The following is a 21,594-nucleotide window of genomic DNA, read 5'->3' on the forward strand; positions in this document are numbered from 1 at the left end:
CTCTTTAATTCTTCATTCCTCCTACAGATTGGTTGAGATGATGCTTCAGAGTAGTGTGAGAATGCGCCTAATTTATTAAGAGGCAGATGCCACTTTATAAATTAGAAGCATCTGTGCCCTTCTGTGTGCCAAATACTGAAGCCTACACCAGAAGGGAGTAGAGTTCAGCTATAACTTCCGCCAGTTTCTGGTGAAAGTTATAATAAATCCGGCGGGTTGCGCAAAACCCCACCCTCTTCTTATTATGATGCACCTATGGCGTGTGCCATAATTTCTGACTTTCGACACCACTATTGTGGGGTGAACACAATGTAAACACATAAATGTCCTCCCTGGACTCGCAATTGCCCATTTAAATATTAAAAGGGTTTTCCGACATTTTAATATTGACGACCTATCCTCTGGATAGGTCATCAGTATCTGATCGGCGGGGGTTCAACACCCCCCGCTGAATACCTGTTTTGAGAAGGCAGTGGCGCTCCTGTGAGCACCGCTGCCTTCTCACAGCTCACCAAGCACAGCACCATATATTGTATAGCGGCTGTGCTTGGTATCTCCCTCAGCACCATTCATTTGAATGGGGCTGAGCTGCTCCTAGGCAGAGAGAAGGCCGCAATGCTCATAGAAGCGCCACTGCCTTCTAAAATAGCTGATCGATGGGGGTCCTGGGTGTTGGACCCCCATAGATAAGATACTGATGATCTATCCTGAGGATAGGTCATCACTATATAAATCTCAGAGAAACCACTTTAAATATGTTTAATCGAGGTATGGTAAAAAACATAGCTACTATGATATATTTTACATAACAAAATGAAGAAAACATATTTACGGTTTCCAGTCTATATTATTCTACTGTCAGTGTAAAAGGATGGGTTGTGGTGACAGATTCACTACAACTGGGTTCCTTACCTGTCTTAAAAGTCTTGGAGAAGTATGTTTGTTGAAAATTTTCACTGCTACATCTTTACCTCTGTACACAGCTCTATAGACGGATCCAAAGCCGCCATCACCTAAAATACATATATAGTTAATATAGTCTGACAAGAATGGGTGAACTAGCTGAGGATGTGTATTGCCCTGTGGAGTGAAAGTTCGGGTGTAGAAAGGTCCCTTTGGCAGACATCACGAATTGTCCCTGCTCCTATTGTCCTTTTAGGCTACTTTCACACTCGTGTTTTGTGCGGATCCATCAATATAACCGTCTGCATCCAGTTCAGAACGGATCTGTTTGTATTATCTTTAACATAGCCAAGACTGATCCGTCATGAACACCATTGAAAGTCAATGGAGGACGGATCCGTTTTCTATTGTGCCAGATAGTGTCAGTGAAAACGGATCCGTCCCCATTGACTTACATTGTGTGCCAAGATGGATCCGTTTGGCTCACTTTCAGACGGACACCAAAACGCTGCAAGCGTTTTGGTGTCCGTCTCCAAAGCGGAAATGAGACTGAACTGATGCAAACTGATGCATTCTGAGCGGATCCTTTTCCATTCAGAATGCATTAGAATGCAAACTGATCAGTTTTGGACCGCTTGTGAGAGCCCTGTACGGATCTCACAAACGGAAAGCCAAAACGTGAGAAAGTAGCCTTACATTGGCCGAGGCAAAGATTGTCGGGAACGAATATTCCCATGAATGTTCGTTCCTGATAAATGACCCATGTAAAGATGTTCAGTTACATGAAATAATAATCATCAATTAGTTTTCACTGTTTCCTGTTGCGGCTCATCACCGCAATCATTGCTCGTTCATCTCCAGAGCAGAAAACAAACGATTTATCACTGGTTGTTTAATTGCTGCACACCATCATATGGATGATAATTGCTGAAATTCAAATGATTACAAAATCATTACATTACACACTCCACCATCACCCATGTTAAAAGATTTCTTACTGGTTGCACAAGCTTTAGCAGCAATAATAGGCATACGTTAAACTGAATGTAGGTTCTTTATAGAAACTATACTTAAAGTATTAACAGTAAGATACATACCCAATAAATACTCTGCCGACTGGTCAAATTCTAGTTCCTCATTATTTAGCATGATATTTCTTGGCAGATCAGCAAGAACAATATCGGGAGCAATTTGGGAAATTGGAATGGTAGATCTTGGATCTTCTGGATTCAATAACAAGTCACCTATTTAAAATTTATAAGGGATATTACTAGGGCTGCACGATATGGGAATTTTGTGGTTAGGGCCCTAAAAATTGCGATAACTATATGCGACTATTTGCTTGGATTTTCAAGGCAAAAGCACACAGAAATTACCGATAATGCTGAAATGTAGTTATGCTTAACTCAAGAACTGAAATGCACAGTGTTTTTCAAAATAAAACATCTTTTACTAAAGTAAATAACATATTTGCATTACTGCAAAAGTACAAAATACTAAACTTGCCATTTTCTTAATAGCACTGCACAGAACAGATAAATAAAATAGATAGAAGAACATTTGTTCATTAAAATAACGACTTGCCTCCAGCCCCTCTCCTCCCTCCCCGCACTGTAACTGATGTATCGCTGGCCGTGCTGTGCAGCATAGCGGCTGGCGATACATCCGTGTCGGCCACGTAAAAAGTCAACCATCGCTTTATAAGAAGCAATGCCATTTCCCCCCCACTTTTGGGGGAAAAAAAGTAGTCTTATAAAGCAAAAAATATGGTAATTCAATTGCAGCATTTTTGGGTCGGCCAATTGGCGATTGCGATATTGCGATTACTTTGGCGATATATTGTGCAGGCCTAGATATTACCATAATTTAATGCACATATAAAGACACTGGGCAGATTTTTTAAGACTGGTGTTCCATACTCCAGTGTAACATCTTCAGATCATGGTAGTGAAATGCGCCAAATTTGTACACCTGTTAATAAATCTGGAACAACTTGAATTGCTTTCATTCAAGTAGAAATGAACAATACTGTTTTAAGTCCTGTTCGGGCTGTGAGGCCACAGGGAAGCGGGGGCTTTTGAGGGCTATTGTTCAGGTTAGAATTAAGCTACAGCCACAATTTCCTTCTTGATAGACAGGGTGAGATGATATGACTATGCAGGAACCTGTCAATCAAGAATTATAGGAAAAAATGCGTATAGCAGCACAACGAAAAATTAAAGTCTTATCTTGTGGTGGTGCCAGCCGTGTTGGGAGCCAGTCAGAAGTTCCCCCTTTACGGTCGAAACGTCGCATTTTTTTGCTGGTGAAATAAATTCCACTGAATTGAAGACAGGAGAGTGCTGCGGTTTCTTCTATGTGTCAATCAAGAATGAGATGAAGGGGCTGGCAGAGGACATAGGATGAGCAAGGGTACACACAGAGGGCATTTAACAGCTCACCTGCATAAGAGGTATACTCTAGGCCAGTGATGGCTAACCTTGGCTCTCCAGCTGTAGTAAAACTACAACTCCCAACTACAACTACAACTGCTTGGCTGCTCTCAGAACTCTATAGAAATAAATGGAGCATGCTGGGAGTTAAGTTTCACCACAGCTGGAGTGCCAAGGTTAGCCATCACTGCTCTAGGCCAATTCTGGGCTTGTCAGAGGAAGGGAGTGTTAAAATGAAGGAGGAAGTGCCAGAACAGATGGGAGGCACAAGGGAAGTTATGTATATGAGAGTAGAGACAGGAGGATAGAGATAAGGTTGTCAATGACAGAAATGAGGTTGAGTGCAGGGTGATATCTAGGAATTACTGAAAGGTAAGAGCAGAGCTGATTTAGGCTTTGATGTAAGTATTTGGAATTGAATTTTCTGTGGAATGGAAAGCCAGCAGAGAAACAGAGAGGGGTAAGTTATTTGAGGAATGAAAGGAGAGGTAGGTAAGCCAAACAGTAGTTGGAATAGACTGGTGAGTTGCTTGTCTATTCATAAAATGAGGATGCTGCAGAAGTCTAGAGGACTATGTTATAAGAGCATGTACTGACAACATAGTGGTATCTTGTGTGGTGAGGAAATTCCATAAATGTCCAGATGGGAACATGGGAAGTTTCAATAACAGAGCAGATATTAGAAAGATAAGTTGACAGGAACACAAAAAAATGAGTGTTCAGATTAAAAACTAAAAAACAATCGGGTGACCTGTATATAGATATTAGAAACCTAAAGACTTGAAGAGCCATGCTGCAGCCAAACAGAGCCTTGAGGCACACCGAAGACACGGAGCAGAAATTAAACGTTCTGTCAAAAATATTGGAGGAAATTTTGACATTTTCAGTAACTCAACCTGCCTATATCAGGTGTATTTCGGGGGCAAAATGCGACTTTTCCCCACTCACGCCAGGTCTAAAAAAAAGTGTGTTTGACGTGGGCCACGTAGAAAAGGTGTAGAAAAATGGTATAAATGTAAGACAGCAAGGAAGATGACTTACATTTAGAACTGGCGCTGGATGCGCCGAAGCTATGTAGAGGCCTGCACCTCTTCATAACTTGGTTGGATCCATCGCCAGATACAGGGGCTATTAAGACCAGTGTCCAAAACGCCGATATTAATAAGTGAACCCCCCTTTATTTATGTTTTTTTAATACCAAAATATGTCTGGCAGACAAAATTTCAGGTCACAAATAGTGCACCAAAAAAATGACAGATTATTACAAATACCAATGGCAAAAACACTAAGGAGATCATTTACTAATCTGAAATACGCCTACATTAGGCATATTTCAGGTGCAAATGGCAGCACAATGGTTAGTTGCGCCGCCATCTGCGACTTTTCACCGCTCAATCCAGGTCTAAAAATGTGGGTGTGGACGTCTAAAATGCCGGTCTTAATGAATGTGCACCTAAATACATAAGTGAAGCTTACCTTCTTCAGCTTTCAGCAGCAGATCAGATAGTAGAATTTTCTTGTGTTCCTGACCATCATCAAAGCTGTATAGCACCCACTTTTTCAACAACGTGTCTCCTTCACCAGAAATATCTGTTTCCAACAAACCAGGAAACCATTCCTCCATTAGTGAATCAATATGATCCACAACCTGTCCCAGCAGAATGCAACCTAAATGGAAAATTACAATGAGTGAAGATGCTGAGAGCAGTATATAGGAATGCAAAGCGGATGTGACGGATCAGTTACAACGTTACAGTACATTATGTTTACTATAGTTTATACATCTATTTAATTATGAAGTCCTTCTGCTAATCTGAAGCAAGTGCAACTTCTGCTAAACAAATAAAAAATAATTTACCTTTTCTACAGGATGGAACTGTAATTTTCAAAAAACTATTAGGGTTGTTGTGTAGGCTTGATGATTCCACCAAACAGTAAGCTTCAGGAGACCAATTTAGGTAGATACCTTGTCTCCAGTACATCCTGTTAGGACGCTGGACTCTTTCTTTTTTTTTATACATGTGAAGAAAGTAAAAGCAAAAACTTTTAGACCACTGAGAATGGTACATCTATTTTATAAAACTTTTGTTATATAAAATTGTTAAATTTTAAATTAATGTTAACAATAAAGTAAACATCCAGTGTTTGGAAACTCCCAGCATTTTAGGGAGACTCCTTCTAGTCATTGGAAAAACTACAAAAGTTACCCCCTAGTCAAGACTACCAGTGAGGACTTATGATACGAGACTGACAAGCCAGAAATGATCAAAAACACTTTGGTGGTCATTTATTATGTGTTATACGCCACTTTTTGGTGTATTTAGGTTGCACATTTTGTCGAAAAGGTATTTTGCGACAACTGTGACTTTAACCCGCTCACACCACTTTTGCAAAGTGGTGGAAAAAAGGGGACGTGGCGTGGAAGAAGCCGGGCCCATTTCATTATCATATTCCTCGCTAGTTTATGATGTGGAAAATGGTCTTAACCGAAGCCAGCAAGGGAGCTGGCGTAGATTAAAGCATGTCACACGGCCGGCGGTAGCAACCGCCAAAGTTATGTAGAGGCCTGCTCCTAAGACCGGGGTATCTCTCGCCAGTCTTATAAATGTCCCCCTTAATCTTTAAAGGGCCACTGCCATGAGAAAGTTGCTCTTTAATGGTGTTTACTGCTAATGCAAGTCACTTATTGACTGATGGGGGTATGGAAACCAGGATCTCAATCAATTCCTCAAATTAAGTAGGAGATTTATCAAACTGGTGTAATGTAGAACTGGCCTAGTTGCCCATAGCAACCAATCAGATCCCAACTTTAATTTTCCAAAGGAGCTGTGAAAAATGACAGGTGGAATCTGATTGGTTGCTATGCGCAACTAAGCCAGTTCTACTTTACACCAGTTTGATAAATCTTCCCCTAAGTGCCAAGACTCCTTTACCGATTTCTCCTTAACAGGGGGTGCATTAGGTTGACTGTAGTGTTGGTCTTTAATTGCAAAGAGAAATTGGGGGTCAGTCAGCAAACCAAATAAAGTACAATAATGCCAAAATAATAGAAAGTATTCTGGTGCTAATGATACGTTTATAAATTAGAGATGCTTGGCAAATCATTTTGTACCAAATTATTTGGACCCGTCTGCCAAACGTCAAGGCAATCTTAGTAAGACGGGAACCCAACTCTAAATATCAAATGAACTGGTGCTATACTGGCCTGCATTACATTCAGGAAATGCAGGTTCCACATGCATGCCGAGCCCACATTATATTATGCCTCTTATGGTGCCAAAATGGCCTCCATTATATTCAGGGAATGCAGGCTCCTCATGCATGCTGAACCCATACTATATAATACCTCTTTGGTGCCGGCCTCCATTTTGTTCAAGGAATGCAGGTTCCACTAGCATGCTGAGCCCACTCTGTATTCCACCTTACCTGGTATAAAATGGCCTCCAATATTTACAGGGAGAGTAGGCTACAGCTTTATTTGGTTTGCAGAGTGCTGTTGCATTGTATATATTTTTTGTCTTTGTTTACTGGTTGTATTTTACTGCCTGATGTCTAGATATTAGAAGTATTGAATCTATCCTGTCTGGAGGCTTCTGGATTTGCACTTGGACTTTCTCTTCTCAGCCATTCTGGGTGTACTGATGTTTTACCATCATCTGGGGGTATTACCTAGACTCCTTGGGCTACATGTCTTATTACATTGGACTAAGTGGCGTGTTTTTGTTCAGTTTGTATACGTCTCCTTTATTAGCTAAATTAATGAAGGCAAAAGTCTTCAAAAAACAGCCAGGTTGAATACTGCACTTTTACACATGAACCACTCTTTCGAGGTACTGTATAAAGTTCACCATACATGCAAGGAACATATTGAACTACCCCATATGTGTGAATAGGGTTGTTAGACTATCATTTCAGTATCACTTAAAAAAAAAATGTGTTTTAGAAACAAATAGAAGACAAGTACAAAATAATTACAGACCTCGACCAGACAACATGTATGAAGACACTTCCAAAAGTCTGTTTATAAGCCTGGACCAAAATCCCATGGGAAAATATGACATTTCATACAGTCTTATAATGACCTCGGAATTTTCACAGTGGGGTAGTTCTATCACTGGCCGGTGGTCCGATAAACTAAAGAAGATGAAATTGTTTTAGAATATTAAAACCTACATGAGCAAAAATGTTATACAGTAGTAGTTTTATTACACTAATGCTATATTACATGTAAATGACACTGCATGTCTTTCTTCTGTAAGGGCACGCAGAGTCAGCCGATTATAAAGCATGTACGAGCAGTTCCAATACAAAAACTGTGTGAACACTGGTACCTGCTGGGAATGAGAAGTTGCTCTTCACCGAGGGGCAAAGCTATCTGAAACTTTTCCAGAAGCTTAAAATATTGTGAAATATAATTTTTGGGAAATTTCTTTTTCTTGAATAGAAATTTTTCCACATCTATACAGTGGATAATCCCCTTGGGATACCTCTGACATCCTTCAACTTTTACTGTCAAAATCTGCAAAGATAAAAAAATACAACAGTAAAAGACACAAATCTGAAATTATATTTCTATTGGCTATAACATCTACAAAACTGCTAAAAAAAAACTAAAACAGGTTTGCCATTTGAGTGATCACTATTTTCTCTTAAAGAACTCCTGCAAAAAATGCATTCTCAGAGCTGCTAGAAAGGTACATGGTGTAATCTGTAGTGAATGAAATCTTCTCATCAGTGACTGTATTTGTGATCTATCCCCTCGCTTCTGATCCTCAGCTGTGTTATGTGACCAACTCTCTGATCTCCAACTGACACAGGACAGGAAGTCAGTTACTTCTCTTACTGTTCATTCCTATAAGACTGACATTGAGGCTCCCATAGGAATACATAGAGAAACTGACTTCCTGTCCACACATAAGAAGCTGTGTTAAGCCTCATTCACACATCAGTGATTTCCATTAGTGATTGTGAGCCAAAACCAGGTGTGGGTCAAAAACACCACAGGTGCAGATCTTTCCCTTATACCTTATGTCTGTGGAGGTTCCAATCCTGGTTTTGGCTCACAATCACTGATGGAAATCACTGTCGTGTGAATGAGGCTTTATTTGGAAAGTCTGATTGCTGGTCACATGACACAGCTGAGAAGCAGTAGGGAGGGGATAACTCACTAATACAGTCACTGGTAAGAAGATTACCTTCACTACAGATTACATCATATACCTTTCTAGCAGGTCAGAAAATACATTTTTTGAGGGAGTTCTTATTTAAAGTTGTGTTCATTGGGGCAAATTTTTGAAACAAAAAACTGGGGGTGTCAGCAAAATTATACTTTTTATAATGGCTCAATGTGTACACATAAAAAAAAGACACTGGAGGGGATTTATGAATGAATTTTATCAAATTTGCTAACCAATGGAAAAGCATAAGCTTGGAGTGCTAATTTTAATATTTTGATTTATTTTTTTCTCTAAGGTATGCTATACTAACCTGTGCCATTATTTTACAGAGCCATTCAGGGTCCACAAAATAAAGATCTCGAAGCTGTAGAGCGGGATCCTCAAAGTGCAGTAACACTCCTGTCAAAATATAAATGAAGATGAAACAGTTGCTGATAATTCACTGATCTGGCTCTTGACACTACTTTATTCCCACCATTTCCATCTGTGCTGCTACAAAAAAAAAAAAAAAACAACATGCTGCTAAAAAATTCTAGGAACATAAAAAGTAAAAGTGAGGGAGGCTACATATTCGTCACTTGAAACCTGCAAAATCCCCAAAAACTCAAACCCTCAAAGTTGCTGAAGTGCATTGGTTATGTGCATGGGGATATTCAGCATTGCCTACAGACTGCTGCACTCAGGACACATTACAACGCCCTTACACATTTCAACTATTTTGTGTCTTGCCAGGGACAATTTAACCCCTTAACACTTAAAGCCTTTTAATCCTAAATCAACACACACTTTTTCTGAATGTGCGGACTTTGGGGGGAATATATCCTTTGCAGTGGTTTTTGTGTCCGTTTTAAGTCTGTCTTTGCTTTGTGAAGTTGCAACAAGTTTATGAAATGGCGCACAGCAATAATATATTTAGTGCAATTGCAATGTGGCGTACGACTATGTCTGTAAAAGTACACCGGGGGTTGCCTGGGGTGGAGATGCAACTTTTTCAAATGTTGCAAATAGTAAATAGTTCTCCTAAAACATAGACAAGTTTGAAAGTTATGCAAAATATGGCATAAATGGGCAAATGTTGACAAATTTTGTGCACAAAAAGATGTGCGACAAACCATGCCGCAAAGAACCACAAAAAAAACGTACATACCTAGAATGATAAATGCCCCCCTTGATGTTTTATCAGCCCTTGCACTTTTATGCACTGGTCTATCAAAACTGTTTGCATCTTCTTTTGCAACAAACAGGACACTTTTCTTTATTTTATTAGGGGTTAGAATGTACAAAATATAAAATATGTACAGTTCCATATTTTGAATTTGCAAATTCACAGTTACGGAAAGTGTTACAATGGGTTTTGTACTTTTTAGGTTGTTGGTATGGGATGTGTGACTTTATTTGTATCTAATATTTAATAACTATAAGTATGTGTATATATGTGTATACACACTGTTGCTTGTTACAAGAGGCAGCAGTATTGCCCCCATTTCCAATGCTCATTGAGCATAATTGAAGGGTGAAATAAAGAAGACAGATGTAGATCCCGTCTTCTCTTTAGTGTCAACTAGCAACTGTAAGAGCATTAAACCCACACCCTAAATTCACAGCATGATACCCTTAGATAGCACTGAAAAAGCCAGGTTTGAGACCAGCCAGTAGAGAGACGAGGACACACACAAACACATGTACGGCTTAGGCTAGTTTCACACTAGCGTTCGGCTGTCCGCTCGTGAGCTCCGTTTGAAGGGGCTCACGAGCGGACCCGAACGCTTCCGTCCAGCCCTGATGCAGTCTGAATGGATGCGGATCCCCTCAGACTGCATCAGTCTGGCGGCGTTCAGCCTCCGCTCCGCTCAGCAGACGGACACCTGAACGCTGCTTGCAGCGTTCGGGTGTCCGCCTGGCCGTGCGGAGGCGTGCGGATCCGTCCAGACTTACAATGTAAGTCAATGGGGACGGATCCGTTTGAAGATGCCACAATATGGCTCAATCTTCAAACGGATCCGTCCCCCATTGACTTTCAATGTAAAGGTCTGGATGGATCCGCTCAGGCTAATTTCACACTTAGCTTTTTTTTGCCAATATAATGCAGACGGATCTGTTCTGAACGGAGCCACCGTCTGCATTAATATGATCGGATCCGATCGAACGCTAGTGTGAAAGTAGCCTTAAATAGTGCTGGCCCCCCAAAAATCTACTTGCTGTCCCACACATACTGGTTACACAAAGAACTTCAAGAAGTTCTTTTTTCATAGTATAAGCAAGCACTTGGCTGTTATTCTGCCGGGCACTGGTAACATAAAGGATAATTAAATTACCAGATTCATTTAGAAAATGAACTGCGTGTTGAAGTTCATGCTCATCCAAGTCCAGTCGGTTTTCTTGTACAATATCTTGGAGCCTCTTGTGGTTAATTACAGGGAATTCAATGGGAGCGTTCTTCTTTTCAATCAGAATTCTCTTCTCAAGCTCCAGATAGCTGTCTGGAATCAGCTGCCCCAGAACTGCTTGGTCTCTAATCTAAATGAAAGAAAAAGGCTGATGTATACGAGCATGCACATCTCTGCTATGAGACGGTATATTACTGGCATAGTTATCTACTTTGTAGGTATGAGACTCTGGATACTTTGTATCCATTAAATGGCCCGACAGCACGTTCTGAATATTCATTCGTTCTTCAGGCCATCTTCTTCCTCCTTTTGAGGAAAGTGGATCTCTTGAACGTGATTGTGTAAGGTACAATACATAATTGTGTATTTATTTTGGTTAGAATACATATTAACCTCTTCAGGACAAAGCGATATGTCACCTTCCTGACATGGTCATATTTTGCTAATCTGACGTGTCAATTTATGGAACACTTTTACTTTACCCAAACACTTCTGTTTTCTCGTGACACATTGTACTTTATGTTAGTGGCAAATTTGAGTCAAGATGTCTTACCTTTATTTATTAAAAGAATGCCAAATTTATGGATAATTTGGAAAAATTCACTAATTTCTCTGCTTTTAAGACAGATAGTGATACCTCGTAAAATAATTATTAATTAATATTCCCCATATGTCTACTTTATGTTGGCACCATATAAATATATTTTTTTTGGGACGTCAACTTAAGCAATTTTTAAAATCAGTTGAGTTATGAAGTCACTTTGTAGGGTTTACATAGTAGAAACCACTCATAAATGTCCCCATTTTATAAAGGACACCTTGATATGTTTCAAGGAAAATGTAGGGGAAATTTCTAAATTTCACTTTTTTTGCAGATTTTCCATTTTGATCTATTTTCCTGTAACAACGAAAGGGTTAACAACAAAACAAACCTCAATATTTATTACCGTGATTGTGCAGTTTACTTGGTTTAAAGCACACCTTTGGTATTCCCTTGTCAATTTTCTATGTCCAGAAAACAATGTTTATTCTATATAACATTAAGGTGCAAAGTGCCCGGCAGAACAATTCCAAACTTTCTAAGAACTCATGCCTGCCTATTCAGTAAGCCCTAGCCTGCCCATTCTCCACTGCCTGCAATGTCACAATGCCCTCCTGCATGTGCGGATAATGTCTGCTCCCCAGCCTCTGCCTTGGCCTGCTCATCACAGTATACAGTAAGGGCATCAGCCGCACTATACTTGCGCAAGCGTAGCTCTGCTGGTATCTTCACTGCGAGACCGAGGCGCTGCCACAGTTAAGATGCCAGCAGCGCTGTGCAAACACAGCAATTATAGTAAGGTCAATGCTTGGTGATGAGCAGGCCAAAGCAGACAGCTGGGAGGAGACGTCACCTGCAGAGGGGGGAGGGCGTGGTGACATCGCAGGCAGTTAGGAGTACTGGACTCTGTAAATGGGTGGGCCAGGGCTTGCATCCTAATGTGTATATAGAACAAAAATTGTTTTCCGGACATAGAAAATAGACAAAGAGATACCAAAAAGGAGATTTTTGTATAACTTACCAGTTAAATCTCTTTCTCGCTCTTCCTTGGGGGACACAGACCTTGGGTATAGCTCAGCTCCCTAGGAGGCGTGACACTAAGTAAAACTGTTAAGCCCCTCCTCCATCAGCTATACCCTCAGCCTGGAGATAGAGGCTACCAGTTGCGTGTCCAAGTAGTGAAAGGAAAACAACCAATAACAGGAACAACCAACCAGCAACCCAACGGGGCGCCAAACCATAACCCTGTAACCAAACACAGAAGGGTGGGTGCTGTGTCCCCCAAGGAAGAGCGAGAAAGAGATTTAACTGGTAAGTTATACAAAAATCTCCTTTTCTCGCCCATTTTCCTTGGGGGACACAGACCTTGGGACGTTCAAGAGCAGTACAAGAAGGGAGGGACCACAAACCCAAGGCGGAACACCACCAGAGCATCAGGAAACCGCTGCCTGCAAAACCAGGCGGCCCAAAGCAGCATCCGCTGATGCATGCGTATGCACTCTATAGAACTTTGTGAAAGTGTGCAGAGAGGACCAAGTGGCTGCCTTGCACAACTGTTCAGCCGAGGCCCGATGCCTCTGCGCCCAGGAAGCACCGACTGCTCTGGTGGAATGAGCAGTGATGCCGAAAGGCGGAGCTCTGCCCTGGGCTCGATAAGCCTCAGACACCGCCAGTTTAATGAAACGGGCAATAGCCACCTTGGAGACCGCCAAACCCTTGCGCGAACCCTCCGGAACCAAAAACAGGGAGTCCGTGCGCCGAAAGGATCCGGTGACCTCCAAGTAAATCCTCAACGCCCTGACCACATCCAGACGGTGCAGTTCCCGTTCTCTGGGGTGGGAAGGAGAGGGACAGAGCGACGGAAGGACGATGTCCTCATTGATGTGAAAGGCGGAAACCACCTTTGGCAGGAAGGTCGGGACAGGCCGAAGCACAACCTTATCCTGGTGGAAGACCAGGAAAGGGTCGGAGCAAGAAAGAGCCGCTAACTCCGACACCCGTCGGAGAGACGTGATGGCCACAAGAAAGATGACCTTGCAGGACAGAAGACGAAGGGAGACTTCCCGTAAAGGCTCGAAGGGGGCGGATTGGAGCGCCGAGAGCACCACATTCAGGTCCCAGGAAGGAACTGGAGGGCGGTACGGCGGAACAGAGTGAGCCACCCCTTGTAAGAAGGTCTTAATGGGCCCTAGAGGGGCCAGGGGACGCTGGAGAAGAATAGACAGCGCCGAAATCTGTCCCTTCAGAGAACTGAGGCTCAGCCCCAGGTCCAGACCCGACTGGAGGAAGGACAGGAGTGTGGGAAGGGAGAATCGGAGAGGAGGGATGCTCCGGGACTCACAGAACCCCAGATAGGACCTCCAAACCCGATAGTAGATCCTAGAGGATACAGGCTTACGAGCACGGATCATGGTGCGGATTACGTCCGCGGAGAAACCCCGTCGCGTTAAGACGGCGGTCTCAATAGCCACGCCGTCAAACGTAGCGAGCCTAAATGCTCGTGGAAGATCGGTCCCTGAGAGAGAAGGTCTTCCCTGGAGGGCAGTGGCCACGGTGCGTCTGCCAACAGCAACATTAGGTCGGCGTACCAAGACCGGCGGGGCCAATCCGGGGCGATTAAAATCGCGGGAACGCCCTCTGCCGCGATCCTCCGAAGAACCCGTGGCAGGAGGGGAAAAGGAGGAAAGACGTACAGAAGGGAGAATTCGCGCCACGGAAGGACGAGCGCGTCGGCGCCGTATGCCTTCGGGTCCCGTGCCCTGGCCAGGTATAGGGGGACCTTGTGGTTGAATTTGGAAGCCATGAGGTCCACGTCGGGGCGACCCCAGCGAAGACAAAGGGCTTCGAACACCTCTGGGTGCAGGGACCATTCTCCCGGGTCGATGGTGGACCGGCTGAGGAAATCCGCCGCCCAGTTGTCCACCCCCGGGATGTAAATCGCAGATAAGGCCGGCACGTGCGTCTCCGCCCAGAGGAGAATGAGGGACACCTCTTGCATCGCTGCGAGTGCCTCCCTGATGGTTTATGTATGCCACAGCCGTGGCATTGTCCGATTGGATCCGAACAGGGTGGCCCTTCAGTAGATGGGTCCAGTGTCTGAGGGACAGAAAAATCGCCCTCAGTTCCAGAATATTGATTGGAAGTCTGGACTCCGATAGAGACCAAACGCCCTGGACGGACCGGGGAGGGAAACCCCCCCCCCACCCCCGTAAGCTGGCATCGGTGGTAATCACCAGCCAGTTCAGTGGGAGGAAGGACTTCCCCCTTAGAGGGATATGCAACCACCAGCTGAGGGAAGCCCGAGCCAGGGGAGGCAGAAGAAAGGTCCTGTCCAGACTCCCCGGTGATTTGTCCCAGGCCGACAGAATTGCCCTCTGAAAGGTGCGGGATCGGAATTGTGCGAACGGCACCGCTTCGAAACAGGCAACCATCTTTCCCAACAACCGCATGCTGGATCTGAGGGAAGGGCGGCGATGACGGAGGAGACTGTGAACCGACCCGCGAAGGGCCAGACGCTTGTCCGACGGGAGGCGGACCTCCGCCAACTCTGTATCCAGGAGCATCCCCAGGAAGATCAGCCGTCTGGAGGGGATAAGGGAAGACTTGGGGTGGTTGATAACCCAACCGAACCGCGTCAGGGTCTCCAGGGTGAGGTCCACACTGCCGGATGCCTGAGAGAAGGAGGGTGCCTTGACCAGGATGTCGTCCAAGTATGGGAGAAGAAAAACACTTCTTGAACGTAGAAGGGCCAAGACAGGGGCCAGGACCTTGGTGAACACCCGAGGAGCCGTCGCCAGACCAAGGGAAGGGCGACGAATTGGAAGTGATCGTCCCCCACCGCGAAGCGCAGGAAGCGGTGATGACATGGAGCAACCGGAACGTGGAGGTATGCATCCTGAATGTCGATCGAAACCATGAAATCCCCTCTTTCCAGGGAGGCCACTGCGGACCTGAGAGACTCCATCCGGAATCTCTGTAGTCGGAGAAAACGGTTCAGGCGTTTTAGGTCCAAGATCGGTCGCACTGAGCCTTCCTTCTTGGGAACCACAAAGAGGTTCGAGTAGAACCCCCTGAACCTTTCCGTCGGAGGCACGGGGGCGACGACACCCTTGTCCATTAGAGAGCGAATAGCCGCGAAGAAGGCGGCCGCTCGTACGGGATCCCGCGGAGGACGGGATCGGAAGAAACGGTCTGGCGGAATGGACGCAAATTCGATCTTGTATCCGCAAGATACAATCTCGAGCGCCCATGCGTCTGAGATGTGGGCCCGCCATACGTTCCTGAACAGGAGAAGGCGGCCCCCCACCCGGGTGGGTGGGGGCGCACCTTCAGGCAGAGGGCTGAAGTCCCGTGCAGGCTGGGACTTGCGCCAGGTAGGTTGCGTCCGAAAAAACGGCTTCTTGCGCCTATCTTGGACTGGGCCAGAGGAAGAAGAACTGGCCGCGGGTCTAGACCCGGTGGTCTTGCGAAAGGACCGAAACCGGGAGGGCGCCCTTTGGCCTGGACTGGGGGAGGAGAGTACTCTTCCCACCCGTGGCCTCTGATATAAGTTCGTCCAGACGGGTCCCGAACAGGCGGGAACCCGTAAATGGTAGGCCGGCCAAAGAGCGTTTGGAAGCGGCGTCCGCCGCCCAAACCTTCAGCCAGAGTTCCCTCCTGACAGAAACTGCCAGGGCAGAGGAACGGGCAATGAGGGCACCCGCATCAAGGGAGGCCTCACAGACGAATTTTCCGGCCTGAACAATTAGTTGGGCTAAGGAGCGGAGGTCCTGAACAGGGACGTCCGACCCTAACTCCCGTTCCAGTTGCAAACCCCATTCAGAGACCGCTTTACCAACCCAGGCGGAGGCAAAGACCGGTCTAAGGGCCGAACCAGAGGCAGTAAATATGGCCTTGGAGAGGGATTCCGTACGACGGTCCTCAACAGACTGGAGGGAAGATCCGTCCTGTACCGGAATAGTAGTGCTTTTTGACAGGCGAGCCACGGGAGGATCAACCTTAGGCGGGGATGTCCACGTGGTCACAGAATCCGCTGGAAAGGGATAGCAAATGTCCAGCTTTTTGGGTGTAATAAAGCGGACGTTAGGCCGGGTCCAAGCCTTGGATACCACAGAAGAAAAATCAGCGTGTATGGGAAAAACCTTGGAGGCCTGTCTGGGGCGGAGAAAGGACACGCCGGCCTGTTCGGAGCTGGGGGGGTCATCGTGTATCTGAAAGGTATCACGGATGCTAGCGATAAGATGCCCCACCGCGGACGCCAATTTGGACGGAAGCTCTGAGTCCATGTCCACGTCCGAATCCGCCAGTTCTCCCTCAGAAAGCGTATCCCTTTGAGAGGATAGACTCGACTGAGCTCGCACGCATGGCGGAGAGAGCGAAGCATCTGGAGAAGATGTGCGCTCAACCCTTGAACGTTTCTGAGTATGCCGGGCCCTGGAAGATTCGCTGGGAGGCAGGGAACCAGTGGGGGCGGCAGAAACGGTAGTCCCAGCGGGTGCGACAGGGATTGTGGCAGCCTGTGGGAGAGGCGGTCTATCCACGAGACGGCCCACTACGTGTGTAAGGCTTTCCACTGCCTGAGACAGAGACCTAGCCCAGTCAGGGGGTTCAGAGGCACCGGGGGTCGCAGCGGGAAGCGGGCCCTGCATCGGGGCCTGACATGCAAGGCAATGCGGCTCAGATTGTCCACGCGGAAAAAGTTCCTTACAGGCGGTACAGGCATGGTACCAGGGTTTGGGGGCACCCGTGGGATCTGACATGCTGAAAGGTGGTTGTACTCTAATACAGAGACCACAAAGGGTTATAGCAGCTATGGCCAGGAGGGTTAGGAGAGGGTTAACTGTCCTACCAGTGCCTCAGAAGAACGTCAGGAGTAGAGATGGAGCAGATCAGCAGCAGCAGAGAGCAGCAACAGCAGTGAGCCAGCAGATAGCGCCCACAGAAGCCGAGCGATGTACACAGGAGTTTAGAGTCCCCCACCGTGTCTCAGCTTCCTGTCAGGAGTGAGGAAGCGCGGGAAATCTCAGCAGAATCGCGGGGAAAACAAGCTCCGCCCCCTCCAGCGCTTGCTCCGCCCCCAACAGGACGCGCGCGTAAGCCACGCCCCCTGCTGCCGAAAATGCTCTCAGGGCTAAGAAGAAGCCAGATGCCAGAAAATAAAGGGCCCGCAGGCCCCTGGAGTGCGGCGATTTGCCCAGGTGGGTGACCCTCTGCCACCAAGTCCCCTGTTTCGCCGAGAAACAAGCTCCACCGCGATCTGCCCATGTCGGGCATAAGCCCCGCCCCCCGATCGGAACGGAGCGGGCGGCGGTGGGAAGGGAGAGAGGGAGAGAGAATGCCGGGCTGAAGAAAGCAGCGTGGGGGGAACGGCGTGGAGGAAGGCGGCCCCCCTGCTGAGGATAACCTGAGGGGAGCTGGGGAGGGTCTGCTTGAGCGCTCAGAATAAGCGACCACGGGTGCCCCCCTTACCCAGAGGGGTAGGTGCTGCAAATAGGGACGGGGTATGGGCTGGAATAGCCATCTCACCGAACGACGTCTTCACCCTCAGTTCCTTCCAGCAGGGTCGCCCCTTCAGCCACTGGCACCGCAGTGGCAGGAAGCTGGTAGAGGGGCTTGGCGTGCGGGCGACCCCCTAGCTGGCGGGATGTAGGGGAGCCATTGCTGCCCAGATCCTCCTATTGCTTCTGTGGGGGAGGCAGCAGTGCAGATAAATTGGCACTGGCGCAGCTCAACCCCGGGAGAGCAGAGAGGTCCATGCGTCTCTGGTATCCCTAGGAAAAAGTAAAATAACAAAATTAGAAAAATAAAATATCAAGGAGAAAACAGCCCTGCAGTAGCAGGGAGTGTCTTGCCTCCTTGGACACTAAGCTAAAACTGGTAGCCTCTATCTCCAGGCTGAGGGTATAGCTGATGGAGGAGGGGCTTAACAGTTTTACTTAGTGTCACGCCTCCTAGGGAGCTGAGCTATACCCAAGGTCTGTGTCCCCCAAGGAAAATGGGCGAGAAAGGTATGTTTTGAACCAAGTCTGACTGCACAACAGCATGGTAGCATTCCTTATCCAGGACAAACGGTGACAGATTCCCTGTAATGTAAAAAGAAACCCAAGATGCAGACATGTAGCCTGATCACCTTAAAAGGGGTCCAAAGGCAAAAGGGGCCCCTCCACAGGGGTTTTTTAAAATGAGTTTTATGCTCCTCTCACAGATTATGCAGACATGACATAATCCCAGTTGCTGAGTGTCTGAACTGTACGGTTATTGGGCTAATGGTAAAGTATCTGTGTGCCAGAGCAGTCTACAGATGGAGGAGCAAGGGGAAGGAGACCTTCATTACATCTAGTTCAGCTCTTCACTACAGTAACCTAACGGCTAAACAGCCCTACACCGCCAGAGACTGTGCCTTAACCCCTTCATTTCCTTAGTCTACCAGAGATGGTATTATTCGCTCAATCACAGAAAACGTACAGACAACCGAACATGTATGCATTTAAATCTATCACACGCTAGTAAAGAATATTGCTCGTTTTCCTAGATCAGGAGACATGCTCCTTTGAGCTCCCCTAAAATGACCAGCGTAGGCCTGTCATACATGCACGCAGCCGCTCCATTCATTTCTATGGGAGTTCAAGAGATAGCCGATCTTAAAGTTAGCAGAATACACAGAATAAAATAAAAATGGACTAGTCAGTTCAGGCATTTTGCCTAGGGGTCTGAAGGGAACTTACCTTAAAATTCAAACACTCTTTTATGACAGACTTCCTAAGTTTTGCCAAAGCATCTGACTCTTCTGTAGCATCCACAAAATGAAAATCCTGGACACAAGGAAGCTCACGTTGATTGAACAGCTCCATCTTTATTTTATTTATGCAGGCTTTTCTCTGTTTTTCATCAGATACATCGAGGTGTGTTCCAACAAGAATAACAGGTGAGGATGAGGCGCGAGCCTACAATAAGTGGAAACAGACTTTATTAGTACAGAAAAAGTGGCATATATTTGATTGGTTCCCTTAGATAATGCAGAGTAAGCTTAAAGGGAACTTACCAGCAGGAGCAATCCTATTAGACCAGCCATAATACCATGTACCCTGCATCATGTACAGTGCGCCCTCCGGTATTAGCATAGGTGCAAGTTCCAGAGGTGGGACCCACACCTATCAGACACTGGGGGATATCCTAGGGATATGCTCCCAATGTCGGAGATTGGAATAACCCTTTAATATTGCATACGATGTAGTGGGGAACAATAAAACAAATTCCAAATGGGGTAGAATTAGGGGGAAAAAAGTGCAATTCCGCCATAGTTTTCTGGGTTCTGATTTTACAGCTTTGTATATGCAGTAAAAATGGCTGTTCCCTCCATTCTATGGGTGAGTATGATTAGGATACCACATTTATACAGTTTCTTCTTGTGTTTTAATACTGAAAAAATATAAACTTTGGAAAACATAATTTTTTCTTTGCATTGCCATATTCTGACCCCCATAACTTTTTTGTATTTACGTCTACAGAGATGACTGATAGCTCAATTTTTGTGGGGTGATCGGTTTTTAATGGTGCCATTTTGGAGTGCATATGCATGTGTATGCAATTTTTATTTTTGCCTGGACCCCTTTTCCTCCCATTCTTCTGTTGCTCACGACAATTAAAAATTTAACTATATTAAATAAGTATGAGTTTCTTTTATTAACATTATTTTAAAAAACATGAAAAATATTACCTTTATGTTAAAAAGCCAAGGTTTTATTGCATCAACTTCTGAAGCCCCTTTGCTGAGATCATAAACCACAAGGAACAAAGCACGTGGAGTCATAAAATGTGGGTGAGTGCTATAAAACTCCTCTTGGCCTGAAACCAAACAGGTCACATGCATTATGAATCTGTATTTATGTAATACACACCTAAATAGTGAAGGATAAATGACAGTCATATACTCTTCAGGAGAGAGCAAACCTTGAACAAATAATCACCTGTAGCAGAAAACATTGCAGTGGCACATCTATATAGAACGTCTGTATACAGCTTTCTCGCTCGTATCATTGGGGGACACAGGAGACATGGGTATAGCTGCTGCTGCCACTAGGAGGCGACACTAGGCAAAAAAAGTGCCAGCTCCTCCTCTCAGCTATATCCCTCCCGCATACACTGAGCTAATCAGTTTTAGCTTAGTGTCTGTAGGAGGCAGACCTCCCTGCTTTGCAGGGCGTCTTTTGTTATTTTTCCTTTATTCCCCTTTAGGTACAGGAAACAGAGAAGCCTGGCCTCTCTGTTAACATGGGGAGGAAAGCCGGCCTCGGTTCCCCTCACCACCCGCCCGACCTCCCCCAAGAAAGCAAAAGTGGACCAGGGCGGCCCTGCTCCCGCCAGCCATGTGGTCATCTTCATTTCTGCAGTCCCACTGGATGTTTTTTCATGCAACCCCCCTTCCACCGACACGCACTGGCGCTGTACATCCTGTCGCATTCCCCCTTCCTTAAGTGGAATAGTTTAACTACTACTGGGTGCTGTACATCCGTACATCCATATTCCCCTCCTCCCACAGATGGAGTAATGGCACTACCAATGTATACCGTGCGTCCCATCATATGACCTTCCATCCATAGACGGACTAATTAAATTACCAACGTATACCATGCATCCTGTCGTGTTACTCACTCCTCGGGTTGAATGATTACCACTGGATGCCTCACACTCTGTAGCATTACCCCCTTTCTCTTAGGTGGCATAAATGCACTACCACTGCATACTGTTCAGCCTGTCGCATTACCCCCCTCCATAGGCGGTGTAATTGCATGACCACTGGATACTGTACAGCTTGTCGCGTTACCCCCCTCCATAGGTTGTGTAATTGCACGACCACGGGATACTGTACAGCCTGTCACATTACCCCCCCTCCATAAGTGGCGTAATCGCACTACCACTGCATACTGTTCAGCCAGTTGTATTACCCCCCTCCATAGGCAGCGTAACTGTACAACCACTGCATACTGTACAACCTGTCGCATTACCTCCCTCCACGGGTGGCATAATTGCACGACCACTCGATACAGCACAGCCAGTCGCATTACCCCCTTTTATAGGCAGAGCAATAGGTCTATCACTGGATAGTATATCCTGCGTTACCTACTCCCACAAGTTCAGTAGTCACATCAATGGTG

The 21,594-nt window shown here is 45.7% G+C and overlaps 1 protein-coding gene across 3 annotated transcripts in view; it reads right to left on the bottom strand.

Annotated features, from left to right (window-relative positions):
* LRRK2 (leucine rich repeat kinase 2) overlaps positions 1 to 21,594 on the bottom strand; it is a 137,288-nt gene that overhangs the window by 36,271 nt on the left and 79,423 nt on the right. For all 3 annotated transcript variants that reach the window (XM_044280209.1, XM_044280210.1, XM_044280208.1), the window contains 10 exons: positions 20,157 to 20,284; positions 19,165 to 19,383; positions 10,828 to 11,029; positions 8,823 to 8,911; positions 7,667 to 7,854; positions 7,315 to 7,469; positions 5,194 to 5,340; positions 4,812 to 5,003; positions 2,001 to 2,147; positions 913 to 1,013 (listed from right to left, as the gene is read on the bottom strand). In XM_044280209.1, coding sequence (XP_044136144.1) covers positions 913 to 1,013; positions 2,001 to 2,147; positions 4,812 to 5,003; positions 5,194 to 5,340; positions 7,315 to 7,469; positions 7,667 to 7,854; positions 8,823 to 8,911; positions 10,828 to 11,029; positions 19,165 to 19,383; positions 20,157 to 20,284 — 1,568 coding nt within the window. The remainder of the gene's footprint in view (positions 1 to 912; positions 1,014 to 2,000; positions 2,148 to 4,811; positions 5,004 to 5,193; positions 5,341 to 7,314; positions 7,470 to 7,666; positions 7,855 to 8,822; positions 8,912 to 10,827; positions 11,030 to 19,164; positions 19,384 to 20,156; positions 20,285 to 21,594) is intronic.

This window comes from Bufo gargarizans, chromosome 2 (assembly GCF_014858855.1).
Source record: "Bufo gargarizans isolate SCDJY-AF-19 chromosome 2, ASM1485885v1, whole genome shotgun sequence".
In the NCBI taxonomy this organism is placed as follows: domain Eukaryota; kingdom Metazoa; phylum Chordata; class Amphibia; order Anura; family Bufonidae; genus Bufo; species Bufo gargarizans.